Below are 22,897 nucleotides of genomic sequence, written 5' to 3' on the forward strand. Positions count from 1 at the left end.
TTTGAACTAAAGGAATTTTTCACTCAAAAAATAAAAAATAATAATTTTTAATTACATTTTTAGTGATTTTCCTACCCATATTTTTTTTTAAATCCTTTTTTCCCCTTCCATTGAACAAAAAAGTTATTTTTAGAAAAATACCCAAGCTGCTCTTTTCCATACAACAAAAGTAAATTGTGGTCACAGCTGTCAAGCAAGTTTGTCAATTAATTACTGTAAACCCTTATGCTCAAAAGAATAATTGGTTTAAGTAAGGTAAACTTAAATTAAACAAATTAGTTCAATCAAATTTACTTTTATGAGTATTTAGAAATGTATTTTTCTTTCGATCAGTATATTTCTTTCGGTCAGTATATGCAAGAACACAGAAAAGAAAAAAACGATGATGGATGAAGTGGATGTTCATACCAACAATCAATTGAAACAAAAGGCTGAGGTAACTAAGTGAATAAGTGGCCATTCACAAGGAAAAGGTGTACAGCCACGCTGTTTTAAATTGTAAACATGCACTAGATGTATATTTTTTACCACTGTGCCACGTTTTGTTTTTTATGTGTTTTAAAACATTTAAAACGTGCTGTCAAAAACACATTTTCGTTCATTTACTGTATTGTCGAAGGGTCTCTAGATGTGCATTAGCCAATAGTTACATGAATGGATGAATGTACTGGAATTCATATTCTCAAGAAAATGAAAAATGCTTTCATTGAAATGAAAAAGTTGAATTGAACACCCACTTCCCCCTTCCTGTGCGTACCCTTAGATAAAATCCTGCAGGTGCCCCTGCTATACCCCACACAAAACTATAATTTGGATTCAGAAGACTTGGAAAATAGTTTACAAGACTTGGACTATTGTTATGATGCTTCACAGTGCTTTTTTTGCCCTGGTCTCTATCCATTTTCATTGTAAGACAGCAGCTCAGACATTCTGCTTAACTTCTCTTTGGTGCTCAGTCATACAGGTTTGGGTGAATAAATTATGACTGAATATTCTTTTTTTTTTGGTGAAATATCCCTTTATTTCTTTACTTTATTTATGACTAGACATATGACAATGCATACAACTATTGACCCTCTTACTCAAAGCCATCTGATAAACTGTCCTCTTCTTCTCTGTAGCTTGTGAAGATTCGAACTCTGTAACAGAGGGACAAGTTTCATTTTATAAGAAATATTTGCAGACCCATTAGGTCAAGTGTCTCATACAAGACACAGAGAGTGGAACAAAGAGCTTTACCTGATTTTTTTTTCCATGGGGCAGAGGCTGTGATCAAGCAAACAGAGAGTCAATGTAAGGTGGAAAACCATCTGCCTGTAGTTATACTCTATGAGCTGTTAATGCTGCAATCACATTCCCTTCAACTAACAAATAGGTTAAAGACTTTTTAACATTTTATTAACACTCCTTTACAGGATGCACACAAAATGTACTCCCAAACTTGTACAAATGTAACCTTAGCAAAAGGAGAAACTGAAGTGCCTCTTACCTCTGTCCACTGTGTATGGAATGCCGGGACAGACAAAAAGATTAGGGAGGTTATAAAACAGATTAGTTAGGGCTTCAATCACTAAAAAAACAACCTGTGCAACAAGTGTGAAGGAAAGGTTAAAAAAGCCACAGGTGAGTTTGTAGGGAGTGTATATGTGTGTAATGTCTTCTCCTGTTATTGTCACTTGCACTTCGTGTCACATGTATAGTAGCCTATAGCCTTCTCTATCAGCAGTGAGGACTACACATGTGATAAATGCAGGGAGATAGTCAGGCTGACGGATAAGATTTCAGTACTAGAGACACGCATCCAAACTTTAATCGAGGATAGTAAGAATGCAAGGGCTTTAAATACCGCTTTGGATGCGACTAGCTTAGTGAACTCTGTACATTGTTCAATTCCGGCTGTAGAGCCCGTGCAGCAGGGCAACTGGGTGACCGTGAGACACTGTAGTCGCGGGACAAAACACCGCTCTTCCGTTCCGATTACAACATTAAACAGGTCCCTACTCAGTGAAACACCCACTAAGAATCCTGCTGAATGTGCCCTAGTTATTGGTGATTCTATTACACGGAACATGAAAATAGAAACACCAGCCACCATAGTCACATGTTTACTGGGAGCCAGAGTGACTGACATCAAAGCAAATTTAAAAGTGCTGGCTAATGCTAATCGTAAATTCTCTAAGATTATTATTCACGTCGGCACTAATGATGTTCGACTCCGGCAGTCGGAGATCACTAAAATTAACATTAAAGAGGTGTGTGAACTCGCAAGTACGATGTCAGGCACTGTAATTTGCTCTGCCCCCCTTCCTGTTCGCCGGAGTGATGAGATACATAGTAAACTGTCCTCACTCAATGGCTGGCTGTCTAAGTGTTGTCCACAAAATAAGATAGGGTTCATAGACAATTGGAAAAGTTTTGGGGGCAGACCTGACCTGTTGAAAAGAGATGGTATTTATCCCTCCTGGGATGGTGCTGCTCTTCTCTCTAGTAATATGGCACATAGTCTTAGAGCTCAAACATGATGATTTGGGGCTATATTACCCGTCTCCATACCGGCGTGACTTCGATCTTCAACCAGACGGAACTGGATGATATTCTCATTGTTCCAAACCAGTCTGACTTCTGACCTATAATGCTGCCTGAATCATAATCATACACTGTTCGTTCATTGGCCAGAGGAGAACTGGCCCCTGACTGAGCCTGGGTTCTCCCAAGGTTTTTTCTCCATTCTGCCACCTGATGGATTTTTGGTTCCTTGCCACTGTAGCCTTTTTCCACCTTTGTTGCCATTGGCTTGGCTTGCTTAGTTGGGGACATTAAATTTAACAGTTGATTTAATATTATTGATCTGCCTGCATTGACACTATTATACTATTATAAGAACTGAGCTGGACGATGACATCACGGTTGACTCCAGAGCGGCTATATATATATATATATATATATATAAATAAATATTAACTAATTTAATAACTTTTTTAAAACAAAAATGAAACAGCACTGAACTTACTTAAGCTGGACTATGACGCTATTTTCTTCTGGAAACAAACTTTTTTGCATTATTTTCCTATTATCTCTGTAAAGCTCCTTTGAAATAATCTGTATTGTAAAAAGCGCTATATAAATAAATGTGACTTGACTTGACTTGACTTGTAAGTGTTTCTGTGTGCATATAAAGCTGAGGGATTCTGGGGGAATTAGAGGAGGGCTGATCTTCTTGCCTGTAAAGGCTAATCATCTGCCCTTTTGTCTTCATAGAGTTGTTTCTGTCTTTTTTATTTAACTGCCTTTTTTATAAGGTATAGTACCAGTGCAGCAAGACATTAATGGCAGCGCAATCTCGGATATCTTTAGATCACGGCAGCCAATGAGGTGGGACACTGCCGTGTCCTTAGCTTGTAGCTTGTGAAGATTCAAACTCTGTAGTTTCATCTTATAAGAAATATTTGCAGACCAATTAGGTAAAGTGTCTAGTTAGGACAGGACCCACTTTTTTGATTTTTTTCCCACATTTTTTCAAGGCTTGCACCTTGGAACCTATTTCAAGGTTTGCGTTCTCGAGCCACCAGGCACGGTGAACGGGAACGGTGTCGTGTTAGTGGCCCCTAAGCTAATAACTAATGATCTTTGCAACAGAAGTGAATCAATCAAAACTAACTTTACCTGGATAATAACTTTATTCTAGAGCTGCTGTAAAGCCAAAACAATCTCTGTTACTTTAATTTCCTATTATCACTGTAAAGCTGCTTTGAAACCACCTATATTGTTAAAAGCGCTATATAAATGAACGTGACTTGACTGTACCAGGTGACGAGGTGAGTGCGTAAAAAAGGTAAGGGCTCTTCACTCACATTAAATTGCTGCATCTGATTAGGCAAATGGTATATATAATGGTATAGATGACATTATCTGCACACATTAAACACCCAAAACACCTGGAAATGTTCTTCTAAACTGAGAAGAAACATCAGTAACACATCAAAACCACTCTGATCACGTTATTATAACGGAGTACTAACTTAAACAGCGTTAAATGTAAAAGCACACATGCATCGCTATTATATGCCCTACATTAGTCTAAAGGCTTCTGACATTAACGTCTGGATCTACATAGCACACCAACCACACATTGATTTTCATGTGACACCACAATAATAAACTGGTATGCAACAAAGTGGTAGTTCGTTGAATAAGCTGAATATGAAATGGAAGCTGAATGGAATATTTGGTTCAATATATTTTGATCTTTATAACTGATATATTGGCCAATATAAGATATACAAATGTAGAGCTATTAACCACTGGAAATAAAAAAATTATAAATACCCATGGGCAACGTTCTTTAAAGGTCCCATGACATGAAAATTTCACTTTATGAGGTTTTTTAACATTAATATGAGTTCCCCTAGCCTGCCTATGGTCCCCCAATGGCTAGACATTTTGATAGGTGTAAACCAAGCCCTGGGTATTTTTGAGAAAATGAAAGCTCAGACGGGCGAATCTAGAATCTTCCCTTTATGTAGTCATAAGGGGAAAGGTCACCTCCCCTTTCTCTTCTTTGCCCGCAAAGAGAATTTGTCCCGCCCATGAGAAAATGAGCTGCGCGGGCGCGATATTGGTTTTTCCTCGAGAGACATCATGGCTTGCGAACGAGCGAAGCATGGCAGCTGCTCAGTGTTTGGATGTACAAATGAACACAAAAGTATTTTTTTAGTTCCTTCATCCGAGCCTCTGAAGAACCAGTGGGTTATGTGAATTTTTGATGTGTAATTGTTCAAGTTCAGACAGATAATCTTTCTCTCAAAATCGTTCAATACTGTTTATGCATCAGTAAATCAAGCCAGTGACTAAACGATCAACTTCACGTCGTTTCTCTTAGTAGGATGAAAATAATCTTACTTAAACTGTGATTAATATATACATACAGAAAGCAATCAAAGAACAATCCCTTTCCAATCGCCCAAGCTGTCAATCACACAGCGTGAGTTTATCTGGACACTTGCCAAAACTCGTTATGAAATCAATGACGCTGTTACGCTGCACAACAAAGCTCTTACTGTACTTACCTCATGTTTGCATTGGTGAAATCATTAGTGAGTGCAGAAACTGCGTTGCAATGATAAGATTGTTATTCACGCGATCAACAGGCTGTCATCTGCTCAATGCTCATCACTGCAACCTTTTATGTGATGGGAATAGATCTAAATACTTAAAAAACTTCTCACGATTCGTTAATCTCGATATCTGTAATAGTAAAAACGTATAATAGCTGTAATAGTAAAAGTATTCGAGAGAGTTCCACATGTAATGCTAGCTATTTCATATGCAAGCATGTCAGCCAATCACAGCAGTGGGCATTTACACTAAAGTCTCACACAGACACGCCCCTTCAAACAGAGCGCTCAAATCAGAGGCTAAAATCAGGCTAGGAAAAATGCCTTTTATTTCTAAATTATTAAAAAAAATTATCTTAAAAACATACTAACATTATAAGGGCACCCCAGAAACATTATAAAATAATAAAATAATCCATGTCATGGGACCTTTAATAAAAGCTAAATGGAAAATATAACTTTCATAAATATAATTAACAAGAATAACCAACCAAGATCATTTGCCTATAATTTATTGACTTACACTTCCATTCAAAAGTTTGGGGTCAGTAATATTTTTAAAATGTTTTTGAGAGAAGTCTCTCATGCTCACCAAGCTAGCAAATCAGAATTTTCAGCATCATTACTCCAGTCTTCAGTGTCACATCAGAAATCATAATAATATGCTGATTTGGTACCCAAGAAACATTTATTATTATTATCATCAATGTTGCAAACAGTTGGGCTGCTTAATATTTATGTGGAAACTGTGGCACATTTTTTGCATTTACAATGCATTTATTTGAAATATAAAGTATAAAGTCTGGTGCATTTTGATAACTTTTAGATCAATAGCGTATCCTTGCAGAATAAAAAAATAATAATAATTATTGACAGCAAACTTTTGAACAGTATTGCATATATATTGGGCTATTTTACTTATTGGACTGATATTGATGTGATAGCTGATATACTGTCCATCTCTACTAAATATACATTTGTGTTCATATTACTAAGTGCCTAGAACAAAACTCTGAATACCTTGTGAAGATTCAAAACCATTAACTAGGCAAACTGGCAACATCTAGTTCTTGCTTAGAAGTGTTAGTTTAAAACCTGACTTTCCTGCCAATCTGATTGAGTGCTTTAATCAGCACTCACTATTACTGAATTGCATTACCCTCACACTAACCCTGACTACTGAATTATGGGAACTGGGCTGAGGAGAGCATTGAGCATCTACAGTAGACAGTGCCACAAGGGGCTCTGAGCTCTGAGAATATTGCTGGTGCTGAAGAGAAGGGAGAAGGGTAAAATATGCCTCAATGAACTACAAAGGTAAGGTACCCTACTGGTCTTGATTTTGGTTTTAAAAGTTAATAGAGGAAGGTCGGTTGATTTGGAGGTAGACTGTTGAAATCATCTAGTCTGATTCCATTGATGTTATAGACGCCTGATTGATAAACTAAATGACTGTAAGTGATGGTGACACCTTGAGCCAGTACATACTGCGGCTCTCTAGCAATGCCCATCGCCGCTGTGTTAATAGCGACCCGCACAGTGCTCAGGAACCCATTTCTCTGACAGCCGTAAGGGAGGTGTTTTAGATCGAGGTTTAGGGTTAAAGCTAAGAGGAGTTGAGGAGTTGCAGGTGGAGGATTGAGGGATAAGGTGGAAGGCAGGGGAGATATAAGGGCTGGGAGGGGACAGTTTTTGGGGGGTTACCTGTAGTGGGGGTGCTGGTAGTGACAGTGTGGAACTTCTGAAAGAACAGTGAAAGAACATTCTTAATGCTGTCTCTCTCTCTCTTTTTCTTTTGCTCTCTATCTCTATGCCATCCTGTTCATACGCTTCCCTCCATCATTTTGTACTTCCTTTTAGTGTATCACTGTGATAGTTTACTCTTCGATTCACTCCCATCCCTCCCCCTTCTGACCATTCAAACTATTGCATTTGGCTCTTTCATCCTCTCTTGAATTCCTTTCTTCACTGTCCTCTCTCTTTCTCTCTCCCTCTAAGCCTTCTGGTTCTGTCCTCTAGTGCAGTGATTCCCAACCGAGGGTACGCAAACGCCAGGGGTTACATAAGCAGGAAGTGCTAAAAAAAGATTTTGCTTTTCTAAACCAATAAGACAAAAAATGCATCTTAAAAATATTAGGGCTGTTAATACATTACAATAATTGTTTACAATTATTGTCATGACTTTGTTTTGTACTTTTTGTACACAATAATGCTATATGTTCTATATGTACTTTTATTCAGCAAGGATGCATTAAACTGATACAAATTACAGTAAAGACATTTATAATGTTATGAAATATTTCTATTTGAAATAAATGCTGTTCTATTAAACTTTCTATTCATCAAAGTATCCTGAATTTTTTTTTATTAATTTCTACAACAATACTAAACAGCACAACTGTTTTCAACATTGATAATAAATTACATATAATAAAAACAGTAATTCAAATTGTAATAATATTTCACAATATTACTGTGTTTACTGTATTTTGATCAAATGAATGCAGCCTTGGTGAACATAAGCGACTTTTTTTTAAATGATCTTAAATGATCTTTAAATTACCATAAGCGTCATGATCTTAATGACCCTCAAACTTTTAAACAGTAGTGTATGTGCATAGACTACATAAAACAGCTGACCGAGATAGATTTCGGTGTCACTTCATTAAACCATTTGTGGTTTGTGTTGATGAAGGGGTACTCATACTGAGGGGCTGTAGGGGCCAAAAAAAGGTTGGGAAACAGTGCTCTAGCTTTTTTTTTATCCCTTCATTTTTCTATCCTTGCATTTCACAAGCCTTACCCATCTCTTCCAGTTCTGATGTCATGGATTTGGAGCGCAGAGCAATAGCTGGTGTGCTCAGTCTTTTACTCTGCTGTGGGACTGTGTGGAGAAAAAGAGTCACCAGTGTCATGATCATCACCACCATCATTATGATTCACTGATGTCTTTGCAGTGTGTATTTGTATCTCTTACTTTTCTTTCTGACCCCTTCCTCCATATCAGGATTCCGGGTAACCATGACAACCTTGACCATGAGACTGTTGCCACCTTGCCTGATCATATTGACCACCTGCCTGTGTCCCACCTTAACCACATTCTGACCATTCACCTAGAAAAGAGAAAGAAACAATATACAGAGAGAGAGAGAGAGAGAGAGAGAGAGAGAGAGAGAGAGAGAGAGAGAGAGAGAGAGAGGCCTTAAGTAATAAGGGAAATTCTAGAGAAACATCAAGTAATGATACAGAGGGAAGAACAGAATACAAGTTCCATGATGCAGATCTGCGGACACCTCGATAAGGAAGTCTCCCATTCGCAGACCAGCTCTCCAAGCCACGCCTCCCTCGTCGACAGACTCAAGGTACTGCAGTGCTGGAAAGGCTGGGGTGGGAGTGAACTCTTCTATAGGGGTCTGAGCTACAAAGAGAGGACATTTATACAATCAGTCTAGCGTGCTTATCCAAAATGTTTTATTGAGGTTTAAAATACATGGACAATTATAAGCAAGGAAATTATGAATAATGATGAAAGATGATTTTGTTAAATGTTCTAATTCCAGTTTTGGAACTCTCTCTCTCTCTGTGTGTGTGTGTGTGTGTGTGTGTGTGTGTGTGTGTGTGTGAGCGAGAGAGCGAGAGAGCGAAAGAACAAAAGTGAATGTGCCCTCTCTTATGCAGTGTGTGAATTATTCAATGACTTTCAGGGGGGTCAACTTATCAAAAGAATTTTGGGGCACAGTCAGTTGTGGTTAATGTCACACACAACCCAATTGTGTTTTGCCACAACAACCCATCAACTTTAATAACATTAAAAGAAAAAAGGAAAAAACACAATATTAAATTGTGATCTAATTTTGTGGCTAATAAAAAAAAAAATGTATATGCTTTTAAATCCCCCAACCTGATTTTGACTTTCTCTGGAGGGTTCAAGTTTTAAGGAACCCTGCAAAACCCCCTAATAAATTGTCCCCCTGCTCTTACCCTTGGCTCCTCTCAGGACAAAGCCAAAACCCTCATTGTCTTTTTTCTGCAGGAGGACTGTCTTCTCCTTGATTATGTAGTCACTAAAAGAAAGAAAGAAAGAAAGAAAGAAAGAAAGAAAGAAAGAAAGAAAGAAAGAGTAAAGGATAGAGAGATTGCGATAGAAGAGGCAGATAAAAGAAGAGAGAAGATATGGTAAATATCTCCACTGCATCAGGAAAACACTTAATTCCTGAACAAGCCATCGAATGGAGGAGGTGGCGGGGTCAGAGAAAAGCAGAGTACAGTGTATGAACCATAGACTGTAAAAAATATGTATAAAAGTATGAACGAATACATTGCAGGACAGCCTGTACTGACTCTTTAAAGGTGAAGTGCTAAAACAGTGGGGAAGCACAGATGTCATATATCAGTGGAAAAATACATAAAATATGTATAATGGGTTTGTAGAAGTGACATGGCATTTTCACTGTCACACAAGATAAAAATTAATGTAATTAGTATTGTCATCATTTAAAATGCAGTAAATGGTAAAACATTTTTCTGTCTTGCATGGACCTGTTGATTTCAAAACTGCTTTGTTATTAGATTTTAAATTATTTGGAGCCAAATCTCAAAAGAATGGTGTGACTGTCTCAAGCATGGTTCAATAAATTACAACTTTTATAAATTAAAAAAGCATACAAATTTTACTAGTGTCTATTTTAGTAAATAGCCATCATTTTTTTTCATCCATATATTTCTAAAAGCGTAGGAACTTGAAACATTTTGTCACCATGTCCTCCGGTGTGACACCATATCCTGATTTTAAATAGGGTAATTCCACTAACAAGTTTAATTAGTTGAAGGACCCCATTCAAGGTCATGTTACTGAAGCCCCCTGTGAAGCACATGATTTGTGCACATGATAAGTTTTGTACAAATATGTTATTTTTTTGGAACCACAATAAAAGTGTTAAGTTTTGTTGTCCTTTGGTGCGACACCCCTTAATTCTTAATTATTGCTATGTCACACCATAGGACACATTTCAGTAAAAATGTTTTTAAAAAATAGTGAAAGAATTGACAAAGTTAGAGGCCCCTTATATTTGCTCCAACATCAGACTTCACACAACATAATATATGCATATATATTATATATATATATATATATATATTTTTTTTTAAGTGGTGTAACTACCCATAATATGTATAATATTTTATGCTTTTAATTGCATTTTAAAATGCAGTGATACTGTATGCACAGTCATGTATTATAAATATAAATTAACATTTAAATGTGTTACGTATATATAATATAACAGGGCTCCAGACTGCAACCTTTTTTCTTGCCGGTGTGACCACCATGTTGCCCAAATGATAAGAGCTGCCATTTCTGTTGCATATGAACAGCAACAGAAGCTCAGAAGGTTTACTCGCGGGCCGATCTCGATCACGCAACACCGTTAATACAGAGCGCTGGGAGATCTAGCAGAATTCTCTGTTATAAACCATAGATATAAGATCAAATAGCGCTGACGTGGAAACTCCCCCCAGCGCTAACAAATCAGGTACTGGTGCCTCCATATGTATATAACTTAGTGGCACTGGTGTATAAATATTTTTGTGAAAAAAACATGGTTACTACAGCACCATGAGGTCATCTCCTTCATGGCCAAGGGGAAATGAGAGGGGCTTGAAAACATAATGGTCAAATGGCCAAAATTGTGTTCCGTTGCCTAGATACAGGGGGTGTCTCACATTACCCGATGTCTCACATTACCCCGTTCTCCCCTACTGGATGGGACATTCTGATCGACAAATCTGTTTTTACAACAGTAAACGCTCTTTTCATGTAGTCGTGATGTTATATTGTGTCATTTTTATCAAAATAAAACTGAAAAAAAAAGTAGACCCCACTTTATTGACAGTATAGACCTATGTTGAACTTTATTCTTGTAAAAACAGAAGCAGTACCAAAGTATTAAATAGAAAAGTATCTGAATTGTCTGTGTATTTGACAAATATTGCATTTATTTCACTTCAGATGTCATAAAGTATGCAAACACAGCGCGAGTGTCACTACAAGAAGCACAATGTGTCCGACTTCATTTCTCTGTTTTTAGCTCATGCACGCGACAACTCTTGCCGATCGGTTACATCCAGCTGCAACCGATGTCGAACCATAGACTGTAAAAAAAAAAAAACACGAACACACCTCACATCTTAAAAAAAAAAAATACAGAATCGATACTGGTATTCGATACTAGTCGATTCCGACAGTGGGGCTATTGAGAATCGAGGAATGAGTCGACTACCCATCACTAAATATAATACATATATAGAGTATAAACAAATTGGTAGCAGTACACTTCCTGCTCATGTAATACTGATAGTTCTGTCCCACTAGTGGTCCCACTATTCACAGCAGAGCCCCTCTGACTGACTCCACAGCTTTGTTTACAATACTCTGGCATCCGTGTTCTTGAGTCGACAAGTGCACAGCAGTTCAGAACACAATATCCCATCCTTTAGCTCTGTGTTCAGGAGACTTATCCAACAGTATTCTCTCATTGCCCGAGGACCAGAGGAGAGGGACCAGGGGGACAGACCAAGTCAATGCAAAACACAACAGCAGGTCAGACTGCACATGGCGATTCTCCTTCTCTAAACAGCATAACAAGAACAATTTGGCCGGAAACCAGTCAGTGAGGCTTGATTTGAAGGCTGTCTGAAGTTCATCCATTGGACAAACCTTCACAACATCGTGCCAATCTTGAATGTAGCTCAAACGTCACACAGCAGTGGACGGGGCAGGACAAGTCCACTCACATCAATAACGCAATCTCACTGTTGTGTAGTTGGGAAAGAGGCTGCAGATCTTCTATGTGCTGTTTGCATGTGCAATGGGCACTGCAAGTAAGATGTTGGCGGTTGCCTAAGCAACGGACAGAACTAGATATAGGAACTAGCCAGACTAATATATAGACATGCACAGTGAGTGATACAGTAAACACACTTGGCAGCCATATTGAACAGAATTAGTCATACCAATGTTCACCTCGAAGGGATCTCAGCAACACGCCCAAGCATAATGTTTTCAAAAGCAAACCAGATTATGCTGGGCCAAGTACATAACTGGTCACAGCAAGAATATAAAATAAAATTGCAAATGCCTGGTTGTTATGTCTGAGATCACATCTATATTTAGGCAAAGGACTGTTTGCTCTGAATAGTAAAAGGTTTGCAGATATTTGCACACATACAGACACACATATATACAGTGAGGAAAATAAGTATTTGAACACCCTGCTATTTTGCAAGTTCTCCCACTTGGAAATCATGGAGGGGTCTGAAATTGTCATCGTAGGTGCATGTCCACTGTGAGAGACATAATCTAAAAAAAAAATCCAGAAATCACAATATATGATTTTTTAACTATTTATTTGTATGATACAGCTGCAAATAAGTATTTGAACACCTGTCTATCAGCTAGAATTCTGACCCTCAAAGACCTGTTAGTCTGCCTTTAAAATGTCCACCTCCACTCCATTTATTATGCTAAATTAGATGCACCTGTTTGAGGTCGTTAGCTGCATAAAGACACCTGTCCACCCCAATCAGTAAGAATCCAACTACTAACATGGCCAAGACCAAAGAGCTGTCCAAAGACACTAGAGACAAAATTGTACACCTCCACAAGGCTGGAAAGGGCTACGGGGAAATTGCCAAGCAGCTTGGTGAAAAAAGGTCCACTGTTGGAGCAATCATTAGAAAATGGAAGAAGCTAAACATGACTGTCAATCTCCCTCGGACTGGGGCTCCATGCAAGATCTCACCTCGTGGGGTCTCAATGATCCTAAGAAAGGTGAGAAATCAGCCCAGAACTACACGGGAGGAGCTGGTCAATGACCTGAAAAGAGCTGGGACCACCGTTTCCAAGGTTACTGTTGGTAATACACTAAGACGTCATGGTTTGAAATCATGCATGGCACGGAAGGTTCCCCTGCTTAAACCAGCACATGTCAAGGCCCGTCTTAAGTTTGCCAATGGCCATTTGGATGATCCAGAGGAGTCATGGGAGAAAGTCATGTGGTCAGATGAGACCAAAATAGAACTTTTTGGTCATAATTCCACTAAACGTGTTTGGAGGAAGAAGAATGATGAGTACCATCCCAAGAACACCATCCCTACTGTGAAGCATGGGGGTGGTAGCATCATGCTTTGGGGGTGTTTTTCTGCACATGGGACAGGGCGACTGCACTGTATTAAGGAGAGGATGACCGGGGCCATGTATTGCGAGATTTTGGGGAACAACCTCCTTCCCTCAGTTAGAGCATTGAAGATGGGTCGAGGCTGGGTCTTCCAACATGACAATGACCCGAAGCACACAGCCAGGATAACCAAGGAGTGGCTCTGTAAGAAGCATATCAAGGTTCTGGCGTGGCCTAGCCAGTCTCCAGACCTAAACCCAATAGAGAATCTTTGGAGGGAGCTCAAACTCTGTGTTTCTCAGCGACAGCCCAGAAACCTGACTGATCTAGAGAAGATCTGTGTGGAGGAATGGGCCAAAATCCCTCCTGCAGTGTGTGCAAACCTGGTGAAAAACTACAGGAAACGTTTGACCTCTGTAATTGCAAACAAAGGCTACTGTACCAAATATTAACATTGATTTTCTCAGGTGTTCAAATACTTATTTGCAGCTGTATCATACAAATAAATAGTTAAAAAATCATACATTGTGATTTCTAGATTTTTTTTTTTAGATTATGTCTCTCACAGTGGACATGCACCTACGATGACAATTTCAGACCCCTCCATGATTTCTAAGTGGGAGAACTTGCAAAATAGCAGGGTGTTCAAATACTTATTTTCCTCACTGTATATGTATATATGTGTGTGTGTGTTTACATTATGATCTTTTCACAAGACAAACAATCTACCACAAAACTGTATCATTCATAATTTGCAATATATATTAAAAAACAGGTATATGTGCAAGTAAATAAATAAACAAACAGCTATTTTAATTTTGGTGGTGGGGCCAGTGAAAGCGAGATAGATGTGTTTATCCTCCTTAATGAGTGAATTAAGATTCAGAGTATTCCAGAATGATTCATGAGCAGTCGAAATGATTCACATTTTCTTTTGTCATTATATACCTCACTGTCATTCAGTCACTGGTCTGATATATCTGTGAATGTGTGAAGTCGGTAGTCAGTTATGCTGCTGACACTAGGATGGTATAGGTTTCAGTGAGTTAGATGAGTCAGTTACTGTGTTAGTGAGTCAGTATGGTTGTTTGTCCAACAGTGTCTCTGTCCATGAGTCATATGGCCAGTGATTTCATGAATCATGTGCTGCAGCTCTGATAAATGGCATCAGAAATACTTCCTTCATGCTATACAGCTCCAAACTCGCTGCAGGTATGCACATATATTATCATGTACAGGCACATATATTAGTAAATGCACTGAACGTGAGCGTATTTAACTCACTCTCCTAGAATGCCCTTGGCTGACCTGGGTTGAAAACAAAGGAAGTTCATGGCTTGAATTGTCGTTTTAAATTTTAAAGTGCCCCTATTATGCTATTTTAAAGGTTCCTAATTTTGTTTAGGAGGTCTCCTACAACAGGTTTACATGCATCAAAAGTAAAAAAAAAAAACTTTAATTTTCTCATAATATACATTGCACATCACCACATTATTCAATGATTCTCAAACGACTCATGGATTAATCGGTCTCTCTAAATCCCTGTGTTCCGCGAGCCTGCTCTCCTCTGATTGGCCAGATGGCACAGTCTGTTGTGATTGGTCTACCGCGTACAGTGCCTGTCGGAAGCTAATGCCCATAAGTCAGGGATGGGCAACTTCGGTCTTGGAGGGCCACTGTCCTACAGAGTTTAGCTCCAACCCTGAAAAAAACACCTGCCTGTAATTTTCTAGTAATCCTGAGGACCTTGATTAGCTTGTTCAGGTGTGTTTGATTAGGGTTGGAGCTAAACTCTGTAGGACAGTGGCCCTCCAGGACCGAAGTTGCCCATCCCTGCCATAAGTGAACGTCAGCTCTGTCCTAAGGCTTCCTACAGCTCAGCGATTGTACACACTGTAAAGACAGTAACGATGGGTTAGATTTTACCATATCAATCTGATCGCGAGTCCGATGATGAAACATTGGAAGAACTAGTTATTCAACCCGAACCTCCATCGCAAGGACGACTTGAGCAGGATGTTTCTCAGTCATACGCTACTCAGTTTGAGGTACATTATGAGATGTTGCAATTATAATTCCTCACCATTTGCATTAACAAGAGGATGTCCATCAACAATGTATAATTCAAATTTATTGTGGTGCACATGAGGGAACTGTATCAACAACAGCGCATTTGCTCGCCCAGCACTAACATGAATGACTGATCTAACAAACGTTAAACAAATCTTGCTCCATCCTTTATCTTTACTCAAAGTATTAAGAACGACAGACAATCTGTATTAATAGACAGTTTTAGGTAAAAGAGGCCCACGGCTTATTTCAGTAAGACAAAACTACGAATTTTGAACAACTGATTGAAAATATATACATCAACTATTATTCATACTTCCAGGTTGTGATTCTGAGGATCTAGCTGGTTTAAATAAACTGGGTACTGACTAATATTTCAAGAGCAAGCGTTTTGCGAATCCCGAGTTGAACTCCAAGATTTGAGAAGTTGTCAGTAAAATAACGTTTGAGGGCTGGTCAAGTTGTTCGCGGGTGGACGAATTACAACATAGGCGGGCATTGTGCAAATGTATTTTTTAATGACGTAGAACCGTAAACCAGGGAGATATGAATTAAAAACGACTCATGAAGGCACTTCAGAGTCGATTCTTTCTTTTGGGAGACAATAACTTTATTTATCGTGAACTTTCGACTTTGCAACTTTGCAGAACGTTTACATTCACAAACAGCTATATACTGCATGAAAGGGAATATTCGAAAAACCATAATAGGGGCACTTTAATTCCGCAAGTTCCACATTCACAGTGCAAGAAATTTCTGCATAGATTTATTTGCTGTAAAACAGAGAATTAGAGAATTAGCTTAATACACACAGATGAACAAATAAAATAAATTATGTTATGTTAAATTATGTTTTGACACACTGCTTTTATTTACACAGTAAAGGAAGTGTATTTTTCATGTGTTTTTTCCCACAAACTCAAAACTAGCAGTCGGTGTGTGGTGTGACCAGCAGCTGCTTAGTGCATCTCATCTTCATGGACTGCAGCAGATTTGCAAGTTCACACGTCTGGGGCAACACATGGTTACACGTGGTTTGGCACTGCAAGGACGATCAGCTGTCCTTCCAGTCTCCCTGTAGCACTGTCTTACATTACGGACATTGCAGGTTATTGCTCAGTTTACTGCACATCTGCAGTCCTCATGCCTCTTGCAGCAGGTCTATAGCATGTTCATAAAGCAGATCAGAGACCCTGGGTATCTTTCTCATGGTGTTTTTCAGAGACGGTAGAAAGATCTCTCTAGTGCCCTGCATCTGTGTAACTTATTGTAACTGTGACCTCAATTGTCTACTACTGCATATAAACTGATATGGCCGGTTTCACAGACAAGGCTTAAGCCTAGTCCCAGACTAAAATGCATGTTTGAGCTGTTTTAACTGAAATCAACTTGCACTGATGTATCTTAAAATATTTCAGTGCCATTGTTTTGTCTCAAGATAGACATCAGTAATGTTTTTTTTTCTAAGGCACGTTTAAAAAGCTACTTAAAGCCCTAATTGAACTAAAACCTAATCCTGGCTTAATCTAAACCCTGTCTGTGAAACCAGGCTTTAGTGCAATAATTGTTTATGGTTCACTGAACAAGCATGAAAAACATTGTGTAAACCCTTTCCAATAAAGATCTGTAAATCTAACTTTAATACTAGTATCAAGTAAACGTGCCACTTTGCAGCCAGATTATCTGTCTTCCATGTTTGCTCGCAACACAAGCCTGTGTGAATGCTTGTGTGTGGCCAGTGCCAATCAGGTGCTGCTGAAATATTGTTTCAACTGTACCATACTGTACCCACATGCTGATAGTCACACTGTACACAGGCTCAGCCCTCAACCCACTCCATCTGTTCATTTCTCTCTCTCTCTCTCTCTCTTTCTCCTCTCTTTCTCGTTGAATGCTTCTGAACTCCAGTCTCCATCTAAAAGCCAAATGTAAAAGCTTTCAGTGAACCTCTTAAAGAACACGAACCTGAGGCCAGGGGTCGCTCATATCTCCCTGTGAACTCTTTCAGTTACTCCTCTGTGTGTCACCTCCTACCCTGCTTTCTATCTCAGTCCTCTCTTCTCTCCAATAGTCCGTCCGCACTCCTCCTCACATATATTCCATCGTGCCTGCACAGAGGGATGCCAATGGTGGCCATTCTCCATATCACCCACTCATCCCTGCCCAGATCGAAAACAAGCCAGGAATGAATTGATGTGCAGAAAGTGATGGTCTCGCTTCAAGTTGGCACACCCTTTTTAAAGTTACAGACATCTCACAACCCGCTGAACCTCTCTGCCACACACACCTCACCATCCCCTCTCTCTCTCTCTCTCTCTCTCTCTCTCTCTCTCTCTCTCTCTCTCTCTTTGGGCATTAAGTTCTCCTATGAATTGATACAGACACAGTTAATATAGTGGCCGCATCTGTAACTATTGAAGCCTACACAATCTCAGTGTACAACTATTAAGACATTACACAATCTTCATGGTGACAAAACAACATTTGCAAACCACATTGCAGGCACCGTAAACACCACATGATGAAGAACGGTTGTCTTTGTTGAACTTTGAGAGTTTTAACCAAAGACAGGTCTAAGAGCCACCACATGATAACATCACTGAACATAGCACAAAAAAATGCCGAATGGACACTGTACAAGATCATCAGCACCACATCAAACTAAACACACGCAGCAGGGGTTACGAGAAACCAGCGCAAAAGTCCCCTTGTGAACAATCATTCTTAATTCCTCGAATGTACACATGCAAATCACACACAGTGTGCATGATCACACACACAGAAAACCCAACAGCATCAATCCCTTCCAGTGAAGCTGGAACTCCTCTAAATCAGCAGCTAATAGAGCCCAGCACATTCTCTCTCCATCCCACACACACACGCGCACTCGCGTGCACAGAAACACACACTGGTTTAGCATTCTGTCCATCAGAGCAGTGGTCTATCTAGCTGGAGGCAGACATTGTTTTCTGCAGCCGTTAACAGAGAGACAGAAGCTGCGATTCACACACACGCACAAGCATGCATGCAGCAGTGGAGATGCGTTACGCTGGCTAATGCGCTTGCTCTTCCGCACATAGACACGCACACGTCCGAACGTGCACACACACGCACGCATTGCAACACATCCCTGCCTGTCGATCCACTCCATCACTCCGGCTCGTTCCTTGCACACATGCGGCGCTCTCTCAAGCCCACCTCCCTCCCTCCCAGCCGTGAGAAAAACATGAAAACAGCCAGTACCTGTAAATGAACCAGACGCTGCGATTCATAGGGCCTAGCGACGGCCAGGACGACGAGAGGGAGAGGGAGAGAGAGAGATCCTCCTCTCCGCATCCTCCCATCGCCATTTCCCCCCCCTCCTCCTCCTCCTCCACCTCCTCCTCCTCTTACTGCTGCTCCTCTTCCAGCCAGAGAACAGCGAGCGAGAGCCGCGCGAGGGGAGGAGAGGAGGAGAGAGAGACGGAGAGAGTGAGAACGAGGGCCTAGCTCTCCCAACCCTTTCATACTTAAGACGGAGAGAGAGCGAGAAAGAGAGAGAGAGAGCGATGGTTCACTGTGACTGCGACAGAGGAGGAGGGAGAGTGAGCGAAGCAAGGAGAAAGAGAGGGAGGGAGGGCGAGATAGAGGGACAGAGAGAGAATGTGTGCTTGGAAGACATGGTTTAGCATGAAAGAGGACAGAAATGATGTAATTTGATGAAGGGACAGAGAGAGAGAGAGAGAGAGAGAGAGAGAGAGAGAGGAGCGCGAGGTGACTGAGTTTGTTTGCTGATTAGCTAATGCATGCATTGAATGTAAAGGATGCTAAGAGGCCGTTCACACAGGACACATTTTTGCATTTTAATAAAGCTTGGAATGAAACGCAGGTGCCTCGAGAAGCATTTTTCGTCATGCACCTCAAAAACGCAACAACACTCAGGGCGTGAGATGCTGTAAAAACCCCGCATGTAACGGTCAAAGGCGTCCTGCTAATGTAGGCACATGCCTAATGCGTGTATATGCACACCAGCTGCAGTATAGGAGGGTCAAACCTTTAGGAAGGTGCAATTGAAATGCCAAGCACCAGTTTCACCAGGGTAAGACACCTGTCACACACACACATCTGTCTCTCTTTTACTCCTTCTCATGTACACATCTGCCTCTTCCTCTCTTCTTCAGCACCCGTGTGAGTTGAACAGAGCGATGTTTCTATCACTGCCTCCACTAGTCACCGTTTTCCCATTCATAAAACTGGCAGCAGCGTTTGAGAGGTAGAGAGAGACAGGAAACGAACAAGAGAGAAAGAGAGATAGAGCACTCTCTAGTGCTCTTGTCGGGTAGCCGTAGAGCACTACAGCTCTGAACCAACATCCGCTTATTACATCATCAATATCACAAGCTTCTGAATGAACATTTGTTTTTTTTATTTCTACACACAGGTGGATTTTTCAAAGCCATTGCCTGTGGCCACACCTGATTCACAATCTTCGGATTTATTGTGCACTGATTGACATGCAATACAGCAGTCTGTTTTCTAGTTGAATATATTTTCAAATGTAATATCTTTCTGTGATGGCAAAGCTGAATTTTCAGCATCATTACTCCAGTCTTCAGTGTCACATGATCCTTCAGAAATCATTCTAATATGCTGATTCGGTGCTCAAGAAACAGTTCTTATTACTATCAATGTTGAATAATCTTTTGTAACATTATACATTGTAAGACTGGAAAAACTGTAAGAGAGGGCAACTCTCTGAGAGAACAAAGGAAATTAACATTTGAACTCTCTTGCTATATTACCATCCCCATTCGAGACACGATCGCACTTGAGTTGATCACCTCCCAATTTACACATCATTCCCTTCACCCATCCCTACCTGAATTCACCCAAAAATCTATATGGTTTAATATGATCAATTATCATACAGTATTATACATGTTTGGTATCATTTGAAATGTCTCAGTGCGACTGGTAAAGGTATCATTCCCATAGAAGTAAACCAAAAAGGCAATAAGGTGTGGAGAGTTTAGCAATATCTTGTTAACTGGTGTGGGTGTGCCCCCATGTAAATCAACTTCTGTCCCCAGTAAGTCTGGGACGGTGATTAATGCAAATTCCCACTGTGAACTCATGTTTACATTTGAAAAGAGGTTTCTGCCTTGGTCTGAGTATTTAGGGAGATGCTGAAGAAGGCTTGTGGCGATTTGTAAGATTAGCCCGTGATGCTGAGAGTGGCCGAGATTCTCAGCATCATGTATTTTCTAATGTCAGGTTTGCATCTTTTCTCTTTATTCCAGAGCATTTGATGTTTTGTATTTATTATATTTGAACTGATTATGAAATTGGCATGATACATTTACCTGACATAATAAATTGTTACATTTGATTTTATTCTGACTGACTCTGCAATTGTTTTCCCAAGTAGATTAAACGGATTCGTATGTTCCTGCAAGTTTTAGTGACAACTAATATTTGGCATCAATTCAAGTGTACTTGGTTTGCAAAGACAAGAAGTGAATTTCCATTTAGAACAGCAAATGCTGCTTGACCAATCTAAATTTGGGTGTGCCTTACCTCTGTTTTAATTTAATGTTACTTTCGATAAGTGTACGTGGGAAACCACGGCATGGCCAATCCAAAGCTATTATAAGAGAAGTAATGTTGGTTAAAGTAAAGTTTAATAGTGGCCATACCTCTACTGAAGTAAACGTTAAATTATGCAATTCCATGGGGGCTATACCAAAGTATCTTTGATTGTGTAAACGTGAATGTCACCGATCTAAGGTATATAGCAATTACCTCTGTTTGGTGATCAAAACTGATGAGCTTGTGAACATGAGACCCGAGTTAAACAGAAGACGTGAGGACCTCTGAGCGACATAGTTTCCTAATCTGGAACGGGTAAAATATACTTAAAGAGTTAAAAAGAATAATCAAACATTCGCTCACTTTTAATGATGCTCAGATATCATTAAAACCTTTTTCATTTATGGAGTCAGATGAAATAAATAGGTAATACATATGAGAAAATGTATTTCATTTAATCTTGTTGTGTTGCGTAAAAGGAAAGACAGTAACGCGCAAAAACCTTCACACGTCCTACCGGAAACCCCCATTTGGACCGTTAGTCGGGCTTACAACATGTTTAGTAACATTATAAATGTAACATTATAAAGAAATCTTTTGTAACATTATAAATATTTTTACTTTCACTTTTGATCAATTTAATGCATCCTTGCTGAATTAAAGTATGAATTTCTTCTTAAAAATTCTTACTGACCCCAATTTTTTAATGGTAGTGTATATTGTTACAGTATATGTAACAGTATCTTCATTATATTTGTCAAAAATATCACCTGTAAGTATGCTTTGTACTAGTAATTGTCTTGTCTCTTGTTTTGAAACCAAGTCTAAAAAAATACCTTTCTATTTACATAACATTTACATTTCAAAGAGATCAAGATCATATTACTTAATACATATAATACAAAACATTAACAATACTTTTGTTTATAAACATATTATTTTCTAATTGACCAAAAGCCACAAAATTCAAAACTACTGCAATAAATAACTGAGTAATAGGACATAAGTTACATTCCAAAATGTTTTCTAAAAGCATTAATAAAATAAGTTACTGTAAAACCTTCAAGAATGAAAGGCATTGTCTAATTAAGACGTTAACCTTTAAATGTATAAAAGAAAACAAAAAGTATTTTGTGCAGAGTTAAGCATGACTGATTTATATGACAAAACATGACAATAATAATGACATTAATAATTGAATAAAATAATGAACATAATTACATAAAATGAATTAACCGTCAAAAAGTCATTGGCGTGTTAATGAGCTCAATGTTTGTAATTGTCCGAGAGTCTCTACATGTTAATCAGGCTAATAAGAAGACCATGGGTCAGCGACATTAGCTATGTATGCTACCATTGGTACACAGTTGAGTAATCACTGTCACACAAGCAATAAGAGTAAGAGAGATTAATAATAATCTCACTGGACAGAGCCAAGTGGATCTGTTTACTTACACTACCTACTGTTTATCTCTAACTCTTCTTACTGACTCTTAAAGTGTATGTGGGTATTGCTCTTTTTTGTGGTGTATTTTTCATCCTTAAACTTGTTGCTCTGTTACTGTCTCTGCACCGTGGCCGATGTACACACTTCCACACCCATCTGCTTCCTCTTCTGCCTTCTGTCCATCTGACCTTTGTTCCTTCCTCTTCCTCTGCTTGTCCTCCCACACCTATCACACTCTGTCCCTTTCTGCCCTTTCAGGGTTAAAGCCTTTCTCCCCGATCAACAGTTCTCTTTCCTTCTTATACCCTGAGCAAAGCATTGTTAAACATGAGTGAAATACCAACACTAAAGCCAACTGACAGAAAACCAAAAGATATGGCAACTGACTGGTGATCAAGATTAACATTAACATTCTCCTTAATGCATGTTTAAGCAATAGTGCCTAGATTGTACATTAGGATACTCTAATATCTCTATTAAGTTCACCACCTTTCAGTTCAGTTTATAAGCTGTCAGATGAGACC

The 22,897-nt window shown here is 39.3% G+C and overlaps 1 protein-coding gene across 1 annotated transcript in view; it reads right to left on the bottom strand.

Annotated features, from left to right (window-relative positions):
• Positions 1 to 22,897, bottom strand: part of shank1 (SH3 and multiple ankyrin repeat domains 1) — a 64,490-nt gene that overhangs the window by 8,989 nt on the left and 32,604 nt on the right. Inside the window, exons 15-20 of the mRNA XM_084124794.1 lie at positions 9,096 to 9,178; positions 8,408 to 8,532; positions 8,092 to 8,227; positions 7,918 to 7,998; positions 1,240 to 1,266; positions 1,083 to 1,139 (exon numbers count right to left, since the gene is read on the bottom strand). Coding sequence (XP_083980920.1) covers positions 1,083 to 1,139; positions 1,240 to 1,266; positions 7,918 to 7,998; positions 8,092 to 8,227; positions 8,408 to 8,532; positions 9,096 to 9,178 — 509 coding nt within the window. The remainder of the gene's footprint in view (positions 1 to 1,082; positions 1,140 to 1,239; positions 1,267 to 7,917; positions 7,999 to 8,091; positions 8,228 to 8,407; positions 8,533 to 9,095; positions 9,179 to 22,897) is intronic.

Source organism: Abramis brama (assembly GCF_963993115.1).
Source record: "Abramis brama genome assembly, chromosome: 1".
NCBI classification, from domain to species: Eukaryota; Metazoa; Chordata; class Actinopteri; order Cypriniformes; family Leuciscidae; genus Abramis; species Abramis brama.